At 47.1% G+C, this 13072-nt stretch overlaps 1 protein-coding gene across 3 annotated transcripts in view; it reads left to right on the top strand.

The window, feature by feature from the left end:
- Nucleotides 1-2331, top strand: part of ZDHHC14 (zDHHC palmitoyltransferase 14) — a 277548-nt gene extending 275217 nt beyond the window's left edge. For 2 of the 3 annotated variants that reach the window (XM_019644169.1, XM_019644168.1), the window contains one exon: nucleotides 1064-2331. In XM_019644169.1, coding sequence (XP_019499714.1) covers nucleotides 1064-1462 — 399 coding nt within the window. In that variant the 3' untranslated portion in view covers nucleotides 1463-2331. The remainder of the gene's footprint in view (nucleotides 1-1063) is intronic. The other variant, XM_019644170.1, reaches the window with a different exon arrangement.
- Nucleotides 2332-13072: the final 10741 nt, after the last annotated feature.

Here is a 13072-nt window from a genome sequence, read left to right as displayed (position 1 = left end):
TTCTTTCTTTCTTTCTTTCTTTCTTTCTTTCTTTCTTCCTTCCTTCCTTCCTTCCTTCCTTCCTTCCTTCCTTCCTTCCTTCCTTCCTTCCTTTCTTTCTTTCTTTCTTTCTTTCTCCCTTTCTTTTTTTGTGGGAAAATATACATAATGTAAAATTTATCATTTTAACCATTTTTAAGTGTACAGTTCAGTGGTATTAAGTGTCACATTGTTGTGCAGCCATCACTACCATTCATCTCCAGAGCTCTTTTCATCCTGCAAAACTGAAACTCCATATATTACCCAATAATTCCACATCCGCCCTCCTCTTAGACCCTGGCAAACACCCTTCTACCTGTGTGAATTTGACTATGCTAGGTGCCTCTTAGACGTGGGAACATATAGTTTTGGTCCATGTGCATCTGGCTTATTTCACGTAGCATGCTGTCCTCAGGATTCATCTGTGTCCTAGCAGGCGGCATAACGCCCTTCCTTTTTACGGCTCAGTAATAGTCCATCGCCTGTACACGCCATGTTTTTTTTATTCATTCATCAGTTGATGCACATGTGGGTTCCTTCCACCTTTGGCCATTGTGACTAATGTTGCTATGAACATGGGTGGACAGACCCTGTGTTTTTAAAACAATATAGTAAAAGTATTTTTCAGCTTACAAGAAATGGCTGCCTCACACTGCTGCAAATGGCCAGCCTGTGACTGTCCATGGCGTTGTTTTAAAATGACGTCCTGTCTGGACCATGGCAGCCTGAGGCTGCATGTGACCCCCTGGGTGCCCGTGGGGACTCTGAGCTGGAGCAGATGTTTTAGGTGCCAGGCGTTGGTATTTACTGCATGCTGCGTGTCTCCAAGTGAAACCGGGCTACTGTGCACGCTCTCTTCCCCTGGCTGACTGTGGTGTCACTAATGGGTTTCTCTCTCTCTCTCTCTCTCTTTCTCTCTTTTTTTTTCTCTCTCTCTCTCTTTCTCACATCCGGCCCTCCCCCTGTCCCTGTGCCCTGTTTCCTCCCCACCCCTCGCCATTTCATCTCTCTTGTCTTTCTTTGCCGGCTCCCTCCTGCTCTCCAGTGTGACCAAGACCAGTGCATTCAGAGCACCAAATTCGTTTTGCAGGCCGCGGCCACGCCCCTGCTGCAGAGCGAGCCCAGCCTCACCAGCGACGAGCTGCACCTGCCAGGGAAGCCGGGCCTGGGCACGCCCTGTGCCAGCCTGACGCTCGGGCAGCCCACACCACCCTCCTCCATGCCCAACCTCACCACCGAGGCTGGGCTCACGGACATACTGCCCCTGAAAGAGGAGCACGTGGGCCACCAGTTCCTGACCCCGGAGGAAGCACCGTCGCCGCCCCGGCTGCTGGCGGGCAGCCCCCTGGCCCACAGCCGTACCATGCACGTCCTGGGCCTGGCCAGCCAGGACTCTCTGCATGAAGACTCAGTGCGTGGCCTGGTGAAGCTCAGCTCCGTGTGACCGCGTGGCCCGGCAGGGACTGCAGGCCGTGGGGGCAGGCCAAGGGGCTGCCCCCCACAGCAGCTTCCTCATGACCGAGTGCCATGGTGGGGACGATGACTTCAGGTCCTGTGCACAAGGACCACCCAGAGGGAAAATGGACCCTCCTCTAATTGGCAGAAGCAGCAGGACCCAAATGCTTCCAGCTCCGTTTCCTGGAATTTTCTTCCCCACCCTGATGGCTTTGATAACAATGAAAATAGAGAAGCAGCTGTTTTCAGACGTTTGGGATATGAAGGGTGGGCCTGGGGATGGAGGCGCCTGGGGGGCTGCCCTCAGAGGCTGGACAGAAAGGACCATCCTGGTCGCTCTGCTTGCAGAAGGTTTATGAGACCTGTGACGGCCAGACTGAAATTGCACTTGTGTTATGCTACTAATATTTGACATAGACATGCCATTCCATTTGTTAATTTTTTAAAAAACAAAAAAATACCTAAAGGGAAAAAAGTGAGCAGATGTGGATCTGCATGCCACGCTAGTCTGTTTCCAGTGGTGTTGGTATTCAAAAGGGAGTGCTGCGTTCTTCCTTCCTTCCTTCCTTTTAATTTTGTGAATTTCCAAGTGCTGTTTCATGGGAAGACCATGCAAGAAACCAAGACTGACGGACGAAGCCATCACTCGCCAGTTTACTCAGCTTCATTACGCCTGGGTAGGAGGTGCCCCGGCTGCAGAGGGCTGCGGGAGCTCGAGCATATCAAGAATCAGTTAACCTTCTGTTTAATAGTTAACCGAGGTATTGTGTTGTACCATACCTGCCACAGCCTTCACCTCCTTGTGTGCCCAAACTGCCTGTGGACAGCCAATAAAATGACGTCCTCTGTTATTTTGGATCTGTGTACAGTTGTCCTTAGCAGCTTCAGTGACATGAAATCATCCGGATGGCCTGCTGAGCGTTTCTTTCTACTCAAGCATCCCGAGCAAGGAATGGCCCCCCAATAGCCACAAACCCAGCCTTTGAATGGTAGGGTATGTATGGGATGGCGTCTCAGACAGGAGAGGAGCTTTCCATCTGTTTTTTTTCTTTCTTTTCTTTTTCTTTTTTTAAAGATTTTATTGGGGAATCGGGGAAGGGGAACACACAAGTTGCTGTCCTTTTGTTCTTCAGTCTAGTTGTGGAGGACGTCACTTCACTGGCTCATGTTGGTATTAACATTACGCTCTTCCCAGGTGAGGCAGATCGGTTGCTGGCCTCTGGACCGCCGTTCAGGGTGGCTCTTGACAGCTCACACCAGCTGCCAGCTGCTCACGCTGGCTGCCGGCCACTCATGGTAGCTTATGGCAGCCCACTGCAGCAGGGGCTGCAGCCTACGCCGTCGCCGGCGACTCACGGCAGCCCAGCTCCAGGTGGAGCTGTTGTTCACCATCTTAGCTATGGAGGGCGCAGCATCACTGGCCCTCATGTGGGATCCGAAACGGGGCCCTGCTGCTCAGAGCTGGCATCCCAAGCCAACTCTTAACCATCGGGCCACTGGGCCGGCCTTTTCTTTTCTTTAATCATCACTTTTTGACACAGTCTTAGTGGAATTTGCTCCACGTTTACAGGTTGCCAGATGGCCGTTAATTTATGGCACATAGCGGGGAGCCAGTGTCAGGGAGAAGGTGCCCTTGGCGCCATCTTCTCTGCTCCACGTTGTGCTGAGGAAACATCAATGCTCAGAAATATAACTTGCGAGCCTAGTAAAGGTATCAGAAATGAGGGGGAGAAACCGGCTTCAAGTTTGGGCTGAGATCACGTGGTCCTTCTTACCTGCACAGATCAGAATGGTAATTACACTAATCAGTGGTAATTAAGAACATTACCACTTCATTTACGCCCATTTGTCATCTAGAAGGGAACTAACTGGCTTTGTACTTAGGAAGTAAGTCACTTTGGAGGCAGCTGCGGCGACTTAGCAGACTCCTGTCCTTGCTTCTTTCCAGACGATAAATCCAACAGCCAAATCGACTCAGGTTTCCCAGGCACTTGAAGGCTGAATGCTCAGGCCCCTCACCACCATATGAAAAACAGATGTATTGATCAGTGACACAAGAAGCTCCTAATGATTTGCATTTGTGGGAAACAGTTACCATTTTATATAAAAGAAAGGAGAAAAGAAAAAGAAAAGCACAAGTTCATGTCTTATTTAGATAAGGCCAATTCTTCGTAGGTCAAAAACTAACCGCAGAATTCTTGTGTCATGGTGTCTTTGAACCATCTCTATGTTTCATACTGTATATACAAACAGAAAACAGGAAAGGTAAATTTTGTATGGCCATTTTTATATTCTGGGCCCCCTTACTAATATCCACCTGGACTTTACACAACCCCACACCCTCACGCTCACCATCATCAACGCACAAGGATTCCCCATGCATTCACTCACTGCCTTTGAGCAAAAAGCGACAGCCCCTCAGTCTGCCTTCCACACCTTCCAGCCCTCTCTGCTCTTGGGCGCCTTCCATCTGCTCCCCAGCGGCCCGAGGAGAGGAGAAGGGTGGCTCTCTCTCTCTCTCTCTCTCTCTCTCTCTCTCTCTCTCTCTCTCTCTCTCTGGCGTCTAAGTGGCCCCGTCCACTCCCAGGGAACAGAGACCCTGGTCTTGGAAGCCTTTCCTTGCCTAACATCCTCGAATTCAGTGGTTGCAGATTTCCTCCGACCAGCCCTTCTTCCCGCCTTATTATGAAAACATCCAAGAAGTAAGGATCACTATTCATTTGTCTTTACATGACGAATGTTTACTTAATACTTCTTCTCAGTCCCCAACCCCACCCTCAATCGTGCCCCTCGCTCACGTGACATCTTTGATAAATTCAGTGAAGGGATCGGGGATTGGGGTGAAACAAGTCAAGAATGGTCGGGCTCCAAAATGGAGATTCACTTGAATGAGCCAATGTGCCAAGACAATTAACTTCTTAAAACCCCAAACCAGAGAGATGGGCACCCACAGCCCTTTCCTCTGTGGCTTGGGAAAGAATGGGGGGTCTGCGGAAGGAACCATCGTGCACCCAGAGCTCCCTTCTTCCATTTGGGTGGAGGGATGGTCTCAGCAGTGACTCACCTGGTCACGAGTGTGCTTTTCCCGTTAACTGAGATATATGTGTGTGTGTATGTATGTAATGTCGAGTGGTTCCATCTAGCTGTGGCTGAGTAGACCTTGATCTTTCTAAATTCTGTCAGTATATTACAGATTGATTGCATGTTAGCTATAAAAATATTAGATAAATATTTTACCATGCTATTAAAGCTTGGACCATTATCAAACACACATACACATACACAGTCATTTTCTTGTTTAAAAATTCATCTGCTTTTATTCTCCCAGCAGTACTCTGGGGATGACAGGCTTCGCAGGCACTTGAAGGCTGAATTTAGCCTGCGTGCCCTGGTCCCCTAGGAAGGATGCTGGATGAGCATCAGGACAACCAATAGCCTGCATTTCTGAAAGGCCACAATGACCTGTCACCCTGTGCCCAGCTATTTTTTTTTTTTGGTGCTGTGCCCATTTGAAAACTGCTCATTCTAGCTTTGAAATGTAACTCTTCCAGCCTATGAGAATGATGGCATATCCCCACTCTGTGCCAGCAAAATGCCAACCTGTTTTGGTCCAGAATAGCACACAGGAAGGGTCTTTTCAGAGACCACCCCTCCAAGTGCACAGTGGTCTTCACCTGCTGTGTTTAGGATGCTGACTGGGGCTCAAAACAAGCAAACCCCATGCTATGAGCCATGTTCTAACTCAGACCTAAGTGGGCCAGGCCCCATTGTGGCTTGTGGCTTCAAAAGCCACTTAATTCTTCATGGCCTGGGCCTGGGTCTTCTCACTTGAACAACAGAAAAAAAAAATGGATTTGCCAAAATTGGCAGTAGGTCTCCTTAGCACTGAGGATCTTGTGATGGCATCTCCAGGGACATTCTAGAACCCGAGCCATTTGGGGCCCACCTTTCAGTGGGTGCACAGGCTTCTGAAGGACACAGCCTCACCAGCTCTTTTGCAGGTTGCAGAGCCTCCCAGCTCCCACCCCATCGGCTGCCTCTGTAACATGCCTGCCCACTTCAGTCCATAAACCGTCCTCTTCACCGGGAACTCAGCACTTCTCCGCCTTGGCTTATGGTTTTCCAGTTAGCTGGAAGGTATCAGGGGTTTGCATGCATAGTTTAAGCAACGTTTCCAAAGTTAGTTGCCTTTCATTCATCCATGTGAGTACACTATTTAGCCCTTTTGGTTCTTGATCGGGGAAGAAAAGAGTATAAAGGGAACAAATGTTAAATATACTTTCCTGATTAATGCCTTACAACTGTTTTGAAGCTGAGCCTAAATCAAATCGATGTTTACATTTTTTATTAAGTACTTATGAGTTGTGGGAGTCTAGCATATTCTCATCAAATGAGAGCCTTTCGAATGAATTCTTATTCCCCCCCTTCTCCCCCGGTTCCTCCCACCTGCCCTGGAGGTCTGTGTTTGGCATTGTGTGCTATTTTCCATGTTACCTCAAAAAAAAAAAAAAGAAAAGAAAAGAAAAGAAAAAGAAAAAAGCCTCTCATTTGTTCCCTTGAAACGCCTCTCTCTCTGTGTGTCTTATACAAATAAGTTATCATTGAATTATTAAATAAGCTGAAGCGTCATTTTCTTCCTAATAAATGTCAAAGATGCTAATGGTTTTTGTAAATCAGTAAATCCTCTGTCTACTTGCCCATTGCACATGATCCTGATAATACAGCAAAGATGGATTTTAAATACAAGTGGTTAGTACATTAATCCAGACATTAATTGGGAAATTGAAGATTAGATTGTTTCTGGAGCAACTGAATTTGCAGCTGCCACGTAACTAGAAAGATGGCCTCCACTGGAATTATTTTTTCAGTCTCATAAACCCCAGGAATTATATACAGAGTGGAGTGGAAAGCAGATGATGTCCTGTGCCATTGCAAAGGCTTTTCTTCCTGCAATTGTTGACTTTTTTAAAGCTATTTGGCATTGCTGATGAAGATATGAACAAGTCTCTTAACTGCCCTGGATGTTTTAAGATAGATGTTTACACAGGAAGCCCAGATGGCATATCCAAGAAAACATGTTTTCTGGGTACTATATGAAAAGAGATGGTTTTAGCCTGCAATAAAAATATAATAACATAAAAAATAATATAATAAAGGTTGAAGCTTTGCTCAGGGCATTAGGGTATTCTGAGTTGGTATTTCATAATTGTCACACATTATAGCATGAATAAAAAGAAAAGAGCATTCTCAACTCTTAGTGTGTTCAAAGCCCTAAATCTGAGCAATGGTGAACAGAACACATAACACTGCATGTTTTCAGAAATAACCATGCTTATTTAAGTGCCTTTTGTGTTTTAATCTATGTTTGCAGAATTAATCTTAAACTTGAAATAAATTAAGAAAATATTTTCCCCCTTCAGTAAAAACTGCTGGTGGCGTCAAATATAAATCTGTCTTTATAAGATAGACATTGTCAAGGTCAACAAGGTCCAGGGGAGAGCAGGATAAACTTCACTCAATAAATTTGCACTTTGTAGACACCCATCTGGATAATATGGGGTTTTCTGATCACAGATATCCAGATGGGTTTCCTACAGCTGGGATTCTCAGCGTTTTCAACTCATAAATGACTTTAGAGCTATGCAGATCCTCAAACCCGCAATCCGTTTGTTCTCTGTTCTACCTTCTAACACACACAGATACACACACACGCACTCCAGCCTCCAACCTCACCATACAGGAATTATGTTCTGCTACTAATAACAAAATTCCCAAATAACAGTGGCTTAGACAAAGAGATGTCTTTTCTGTCATGGAAAATAAGTCCAAAGCTAGGAAATTCAAGGTCAGCGTGGTCACCTACAATGTCATCAATGTCCTGACCTCTTTTTCTTTCTGTTCTGCCATTCTTAGCACTGTCTTTCATCCTCAGGGTCACTTCATGGTTACAAGATAGCTGTTGCAACTCCTGCCATCAAAGCCATATTCCCAGAAGGAAAGAAGGAGAAAGTGGGAGGAGCAAAATGGGCACATGACACTTAAGATGGATTCCTTTATAGAGCTTACCCAGAGACCCTCTCTGATTTCTCCAGTCACATGACCACTTCTGGCTGCAGAAGAGTCTGGAAAATGGGGTGCAAAAGAATCTGGGAAGCACAATGCTTTCCCAAATAATATTGGGGTTCTGTTAGGAAAAAGAAGAAATGAGTATTTACTAGATAATCATAATAGAAAACCTCACCTCCTCCTTTAATGAAACAATGAGACCTTCCAGCTTGAGCTCTGTCATCCATGCTGCTCTCCAAAAACTATCTTCATCCACCTTTCTGTCCCTCTAGAGCAGCGGTTCTCAACCTTCCTAATACCGCGACCCCTTAATACAGTTCCTCATGTTGTGGTGACCCCCAACCATAAAATTATTTTCGTTGCTACTCTAGAACTGTAATTTTGCTACTATTATGAATCGTAATGTAACTATATTTTTGTTTTCCAATGGTCTTAGGCGACCCCTGTGAAAGAGTCATTCGACCCCCAAAGGGGTCACGACCCACAGATTGAGAACCGCTGCTCTAGAGAGACAGCCTGCTTGCTCAAATAGGCTTGACCCCGTCTCTTCTCTGACCACTGGGATCCAGCCCCTCCTCTCCTGTCTCTTCAATTTCTCTCTTTCCATTAGTTGCTTTTTCCATTAGTTGCTCTCTTTCCAAAGCTTTCTCCTATTAAAAAACAAACAAAAAAAACCCCACAAAGAAACCTTTTCCTTGTTTTTCGTCCCAGCTGCCCCTCACTTCTGAGACAGGCTCTCAGATGGCCGCATCCAGTGGCCTTGGATTCACCATCTCTGAGCCCGTGCCACTGTGGAGCTGCATCTGGGTTTGTGCTGGAGGAGGAAAGCCAGCTTCAGTTGGAATGATCTCTAAGCAAGCCCTCCTCATGCAAGCCCTCTGTCCACAAAATACCCCAAATAATACTGACAGTCGTAGGATCTAAATACCCCTAAGCATTCCTAAACCCCAAACTTCTCCATCCACAAGTCACAAGTGCGGGGCTAGCGGGACTTACACATCCGTGGTATGTATCTGTAACCCACTCATTCCTGGAAGAGTTTACAATGAGACCCAAGATGATCTATGAGATGAAAAACCTGGTGTTTTCCTCTCAATTCTTTGTTGGGTCACCTCCCTCCACTCATCAATTCTGTGGCCCGCCCAGGGGGTCCTGGCACAGCCCAGAAGGAAGAAATCAGTTCTTATCCTGGTGTGTCTACACAGACTTCTGTAAGGAAGAGACAGTAACTTGAAAAGACCTATTGCATTCGAGTATAAACAAAGATTTGAAAGGATACCAGCTGACCCGTTTTTTTCTACCACAGGGAGAAGAGCTGAGAATTCTGTCTGGACTGAGGGGAGGAGATTTTCGAGGGGTGAAGGGCAACCCCATCTCAGCAAGGGAAGCCTGCCTCTCTCCATAGATTGGGGGTGGGAGATGGGACCTGAGGGCACAGGGGACTGAAGCCCCACATCTAGGGTCAAGTCTAAGGAGACAGGTAGTCAGTTAGTGAAAATCACAGCAGATCGGGGAAAAGCAGAGATAGAACCCCACCCCTTCCCTCCAAGGCCCCAGGCGGGCAGAGAGGAGCAGCTGGTGTGTCCTGTGTCCTGAGTCAGATGGAGCACCTGTGCACAAATTAGGAAAAGGGTCCTGAAGACCCGTGACTTCCATCTGTTGGGGAAATTCATAATAGACTGGTGTTTGTAAGAAGCTGGTACTTTACTGCCCTATGCCAGGGTGGCAGCAGCTCTCTGTGGTCAGATAGGGTTACCATGATCAGGTGAACCCGGATGTCATAAGCCATGGCCTCGCTGAAGATACCAACAGGGAGTCACATCTCTGCAGAGGCCACTGAGCAAAAGCAGTGGTCAAGGACCAGAGGCTTATCCCCAAAGGACACTGTGACAATCAGCACACAGACTCAAGAGAAACCCCCAGTGTGAGGGTGAGAGGAGACTCTAACTTAACCAAAGAAGTCCCTGACTTACACTGAGTGTACCTAGAAGGACCTAGACTAACTTTTTAGCTGTGGGCCTCACAGTTGGAAAGTAATTCTTAAAAATTAGTTTTTTTTATACCCTGGTTTGTGACTACGACATTTGTACCACAAAGAAGTGCTGGGTTCCTGGCCACATGGAGTTTCTAATTCAGTGGTCTGCGGAGCCACACAGGGATAAAATCAGCTCCCTTACCATCCCCCCTCCCCCAGCGCCTGGCCACTGTCCAGCTACACCAGCCTCTCCTCTTATACACCCAGCCCCTGGGCGAAACCCCCTTCGCTGCGCATCCAGCATCACATGACGAAGTTCTCAGCTCAAATCCTTATCTCTAAAACACACCCCCTCCATCCATCTCCAGCCCCTTACTTTGCTTTTAAAATTTTTCATAGCAGTTTTTGCTTCTCAACATCATCGTATATATACCATATTGAAGTTTCCCTCAATAGAACATAAATCCCATTAAAAGTAAAATAAATAAAAGTAAATTAAAAACAAAAAACAGGGGGGCTGGCCGAGTGGCGCGATGGTTAAGAACTGGCTTGGGACGCCAGAGGGCCCCGGTTCGGATCCCACATATGAGGGCCAGTGACACTGCTCTCCACAGCTAAGATGCTGAACAACAGCTCAACCTGGAGCTGGGCTCCCGTGAGTCGCCGGCGATGGCAGGCGGGTTGCCATGGGCTACCGTGTGTAGCCAGCAGCCAGCGTGAGCGGCCGGCCATCCAGAAGCCGGCGACTGATATGCCTCACCAGGAAGAGCTCAATGATGGTGCCAACTTGGGCCAGTGAAGCAATGTCATCCACAACTAGACTGAAGAACAAAACAACAACAACTTGTCTGTTCCCCTTCCCCCAATTCCCCAACACTGTTCTCATTCCCCCAATTCCCCAATAAAAATCTTTTAAAAAAAGGAAAGAAAACAGGGACTCTGTGGCTCAGTACTATATTCCCAGTGCCCAGAGCAACATGTGGCACACAGTAGGTGCTCACTGTTTTTAGAATGGAGGAAAGATCTTAATTTAGAGGGAACAGCATTGCAGCTGCAGGTGCACAGCCCCCAGTGCTTGTCCTTCTGCTGCATTTGTCCTGCTGTCCTCGGCTTCAGCTTCAGAGGGCTCGTCAATGTGTGAGCGCCATACGGACTTCAGCTGAGTTCGAGAAATACCATATTCTGCATGTGTGGAAAAGATCTTACAGTTTTCTTGATTATGGGTTTTTAGTCCAGTCATCATAATTGCTTGGGCTGAATGGTGTGTAAATGCTGCCACTTTTGAGTTCTTACACACACACACACACACACACACACACACCAGTGGGGAATAAAAACAATTGGCCTTCTCCCATTTTAAAGCAGGAAGAATCTCCTGCAGCCCCACCACCTCCCAGCACATGAACTTCACACAGGCACTCATGGGGGAGCTGAGCGGACTTTGCCGTTAACACCACAGCACAGGTGGGTCCCCGCCTCACTCCCCCCACTTACGCTACCTGTTTATGGCCGTTCTGTGACTCTACTGACCTTCCACCTGAGTGTACTTGAAACCAGCCTTTTAGAAATCTTTTGTCAGCAGCTCTGGTCTCAGCTCTAAGGAATAAAAAGAAGGGGTCAAATTTGTCCCTAAAGCAAGATTTTGGACAATCCGCTGGTAGACCAGAGGCCCTCCCCAGGCAGGCACTCAGCCTGGGCCTCATAGCATTTGCAGAGCAGATAAGGGATGGCTGGGCCTGTGGCACTGCACTGTCCACCCTCCACACCTGGGGCTCCCTCCCTCGTCTCACCCTCCTTCCTCCTGTCAGCACAGGACCAGTGGTCCTCCGGAAAAGCAAGCCTCCCTGTCCCCTCCCTGTTCCAATTCCTACTTCCTGCCCCTAGCCTCAACTCAGAAGTACACAGGCCACTTCCTCACCAGGCTGGCCCTGTCCCCTCCCTTCTTTGTGGATTAGAGCCCCCCTCTGAGGCTTCCCTCCAGCAGCAGCACTCCACACACACACACACACACACACACACACACACACACACACACACACACACGTGCTAATTGCCTGCTCTGTTCTGGTCACGCCCCCACCCCAGGCTGTGAGCTCTTTGAGAGCATCTGCGAGTCCCCAGGGCTTAGCACATAGCAGATTTCCAAAAAACATTTGACTAGTAAATAAATGATGAACTCATGAGCTGGTTCTCTTACACTTTTCTTTTATTGAAGATGCTTGAACTACAGCATCCAAAGTCGGTACTTGAAATATTGCCCGAAAGGTAACTATGGAGAAACACTGGCCACCCCGAAACTGACAGCGCTAAAGGCTGGTGAGAATGTGGGGCAACCGTAACCCACTGCTGGCAGGAACGCAAAACGGCACAGCCGCCTTGGAGACAGCTTGGCGCGTTCTTACAAAAATAAACATAGTCTTTCCGTAGGACCCAGCAACCATGCCTCTTGGTGTTTACTCAAATGATCTGAAAACTTATGTCCACGCAAAATCCTGCATACAGATATTTATAAACAGCTTTATTCGTAACTGCCCAAACTTGAAAGCAACCAAAATGGCCTTCGGTAAGGTGACTGTGACACATCCAGACAATGAAACATTATTTAGCTCTTAAAAGAAATGAGCTATGAAGCCAATGAAAAGATATGAAGGAAAATTAAATGCATATTATTAAGTGAAAGAAGCCAATCTGAAAAGGCTACACACTGTATGATTCCAACTATATGACATGCTGAAAAAGGCAAAACTGTGAGACAGGAAGGGACCAGTGGTTTCCAGGAGTTGGGGGAGGGAGGGATGAATAGATGGAGCACAGAGGATTTTAAGGCAGTAAAACTACTCTATGATATTATAATAATGGATGTATGTCATGATACATCTGTCCAAATCTGTAGAATATACAACACCAAGAATGAACTCTAAGACAAACTATGGACTTAGGATGATAATGACATGTCACTGTAGGTTTATCCCTTGTAACAAATGTACCACACTGGTGGGGGGTGTTCGTAGTGGGGGAGGCTTGTGGTGGGGGATGACGGAGGGTATATGGGAACTCGCTGTACTTTCTGCTCAATTTTGCTATGAACCGAAAACTGCTCTAAAAAATAGTCTATTAATAAAATAAAATAAAAAAGGCACTGACCACATCTTCAAAAAAGTTATGATACGTTATTAATGATCAAAGCAAATTATATGCATAGTGAGGTGAACCGTGAAACCAACAGAAGTCATTTCCCGAGTGTCTCTCCCATGAAAAGTCACAGCAGGTGCGAATGTCCCATCAGCCGGCCTCTGCCCTGAGTCTGGCCCTAGGCAGCACCGGCAAGCTCTCTTTCCCACGGATGGGATCCCCCTGGTTAGTGCCCGGTTCCTATCTAAAGACGGGATGTGGGGATGTGATGTTTAAGTCCATCTGTATCTCTGGGGAGCTGGGAAAATCGGTCCAGGATTTCCTGGGGTGGGGCTATTTTAGGCTGTCAGTGGCTTCGTTTTCTTTGCAGAGGAGAAGCCCCATGGCACACATCCAACTGCCTGATTTAGAAGGACTTCAGGGGAA

The sequence above is a fragment of the Hipposideros armiger genome, unplaced genomic scaffold (genome assembly GCF_001890085.2).
Source record: "Hipposideros armiger isolate ML-2016 unplaced genomic scaffold, ASM189008v1 scaffold_86, whole genome shotgun sequence".
Lineage (NCBI taxonomy): Eukaryota > Metazoa > Chordata > Mammalia > Chiroptera > Hipposideridae > Hipposideros > Hipposideros armiger.
The sequence above is the reverse complement of the archived record's forward strand: the minus strand, read 5'-3'. Positions and strand labels throughout refer to the sequence as shown.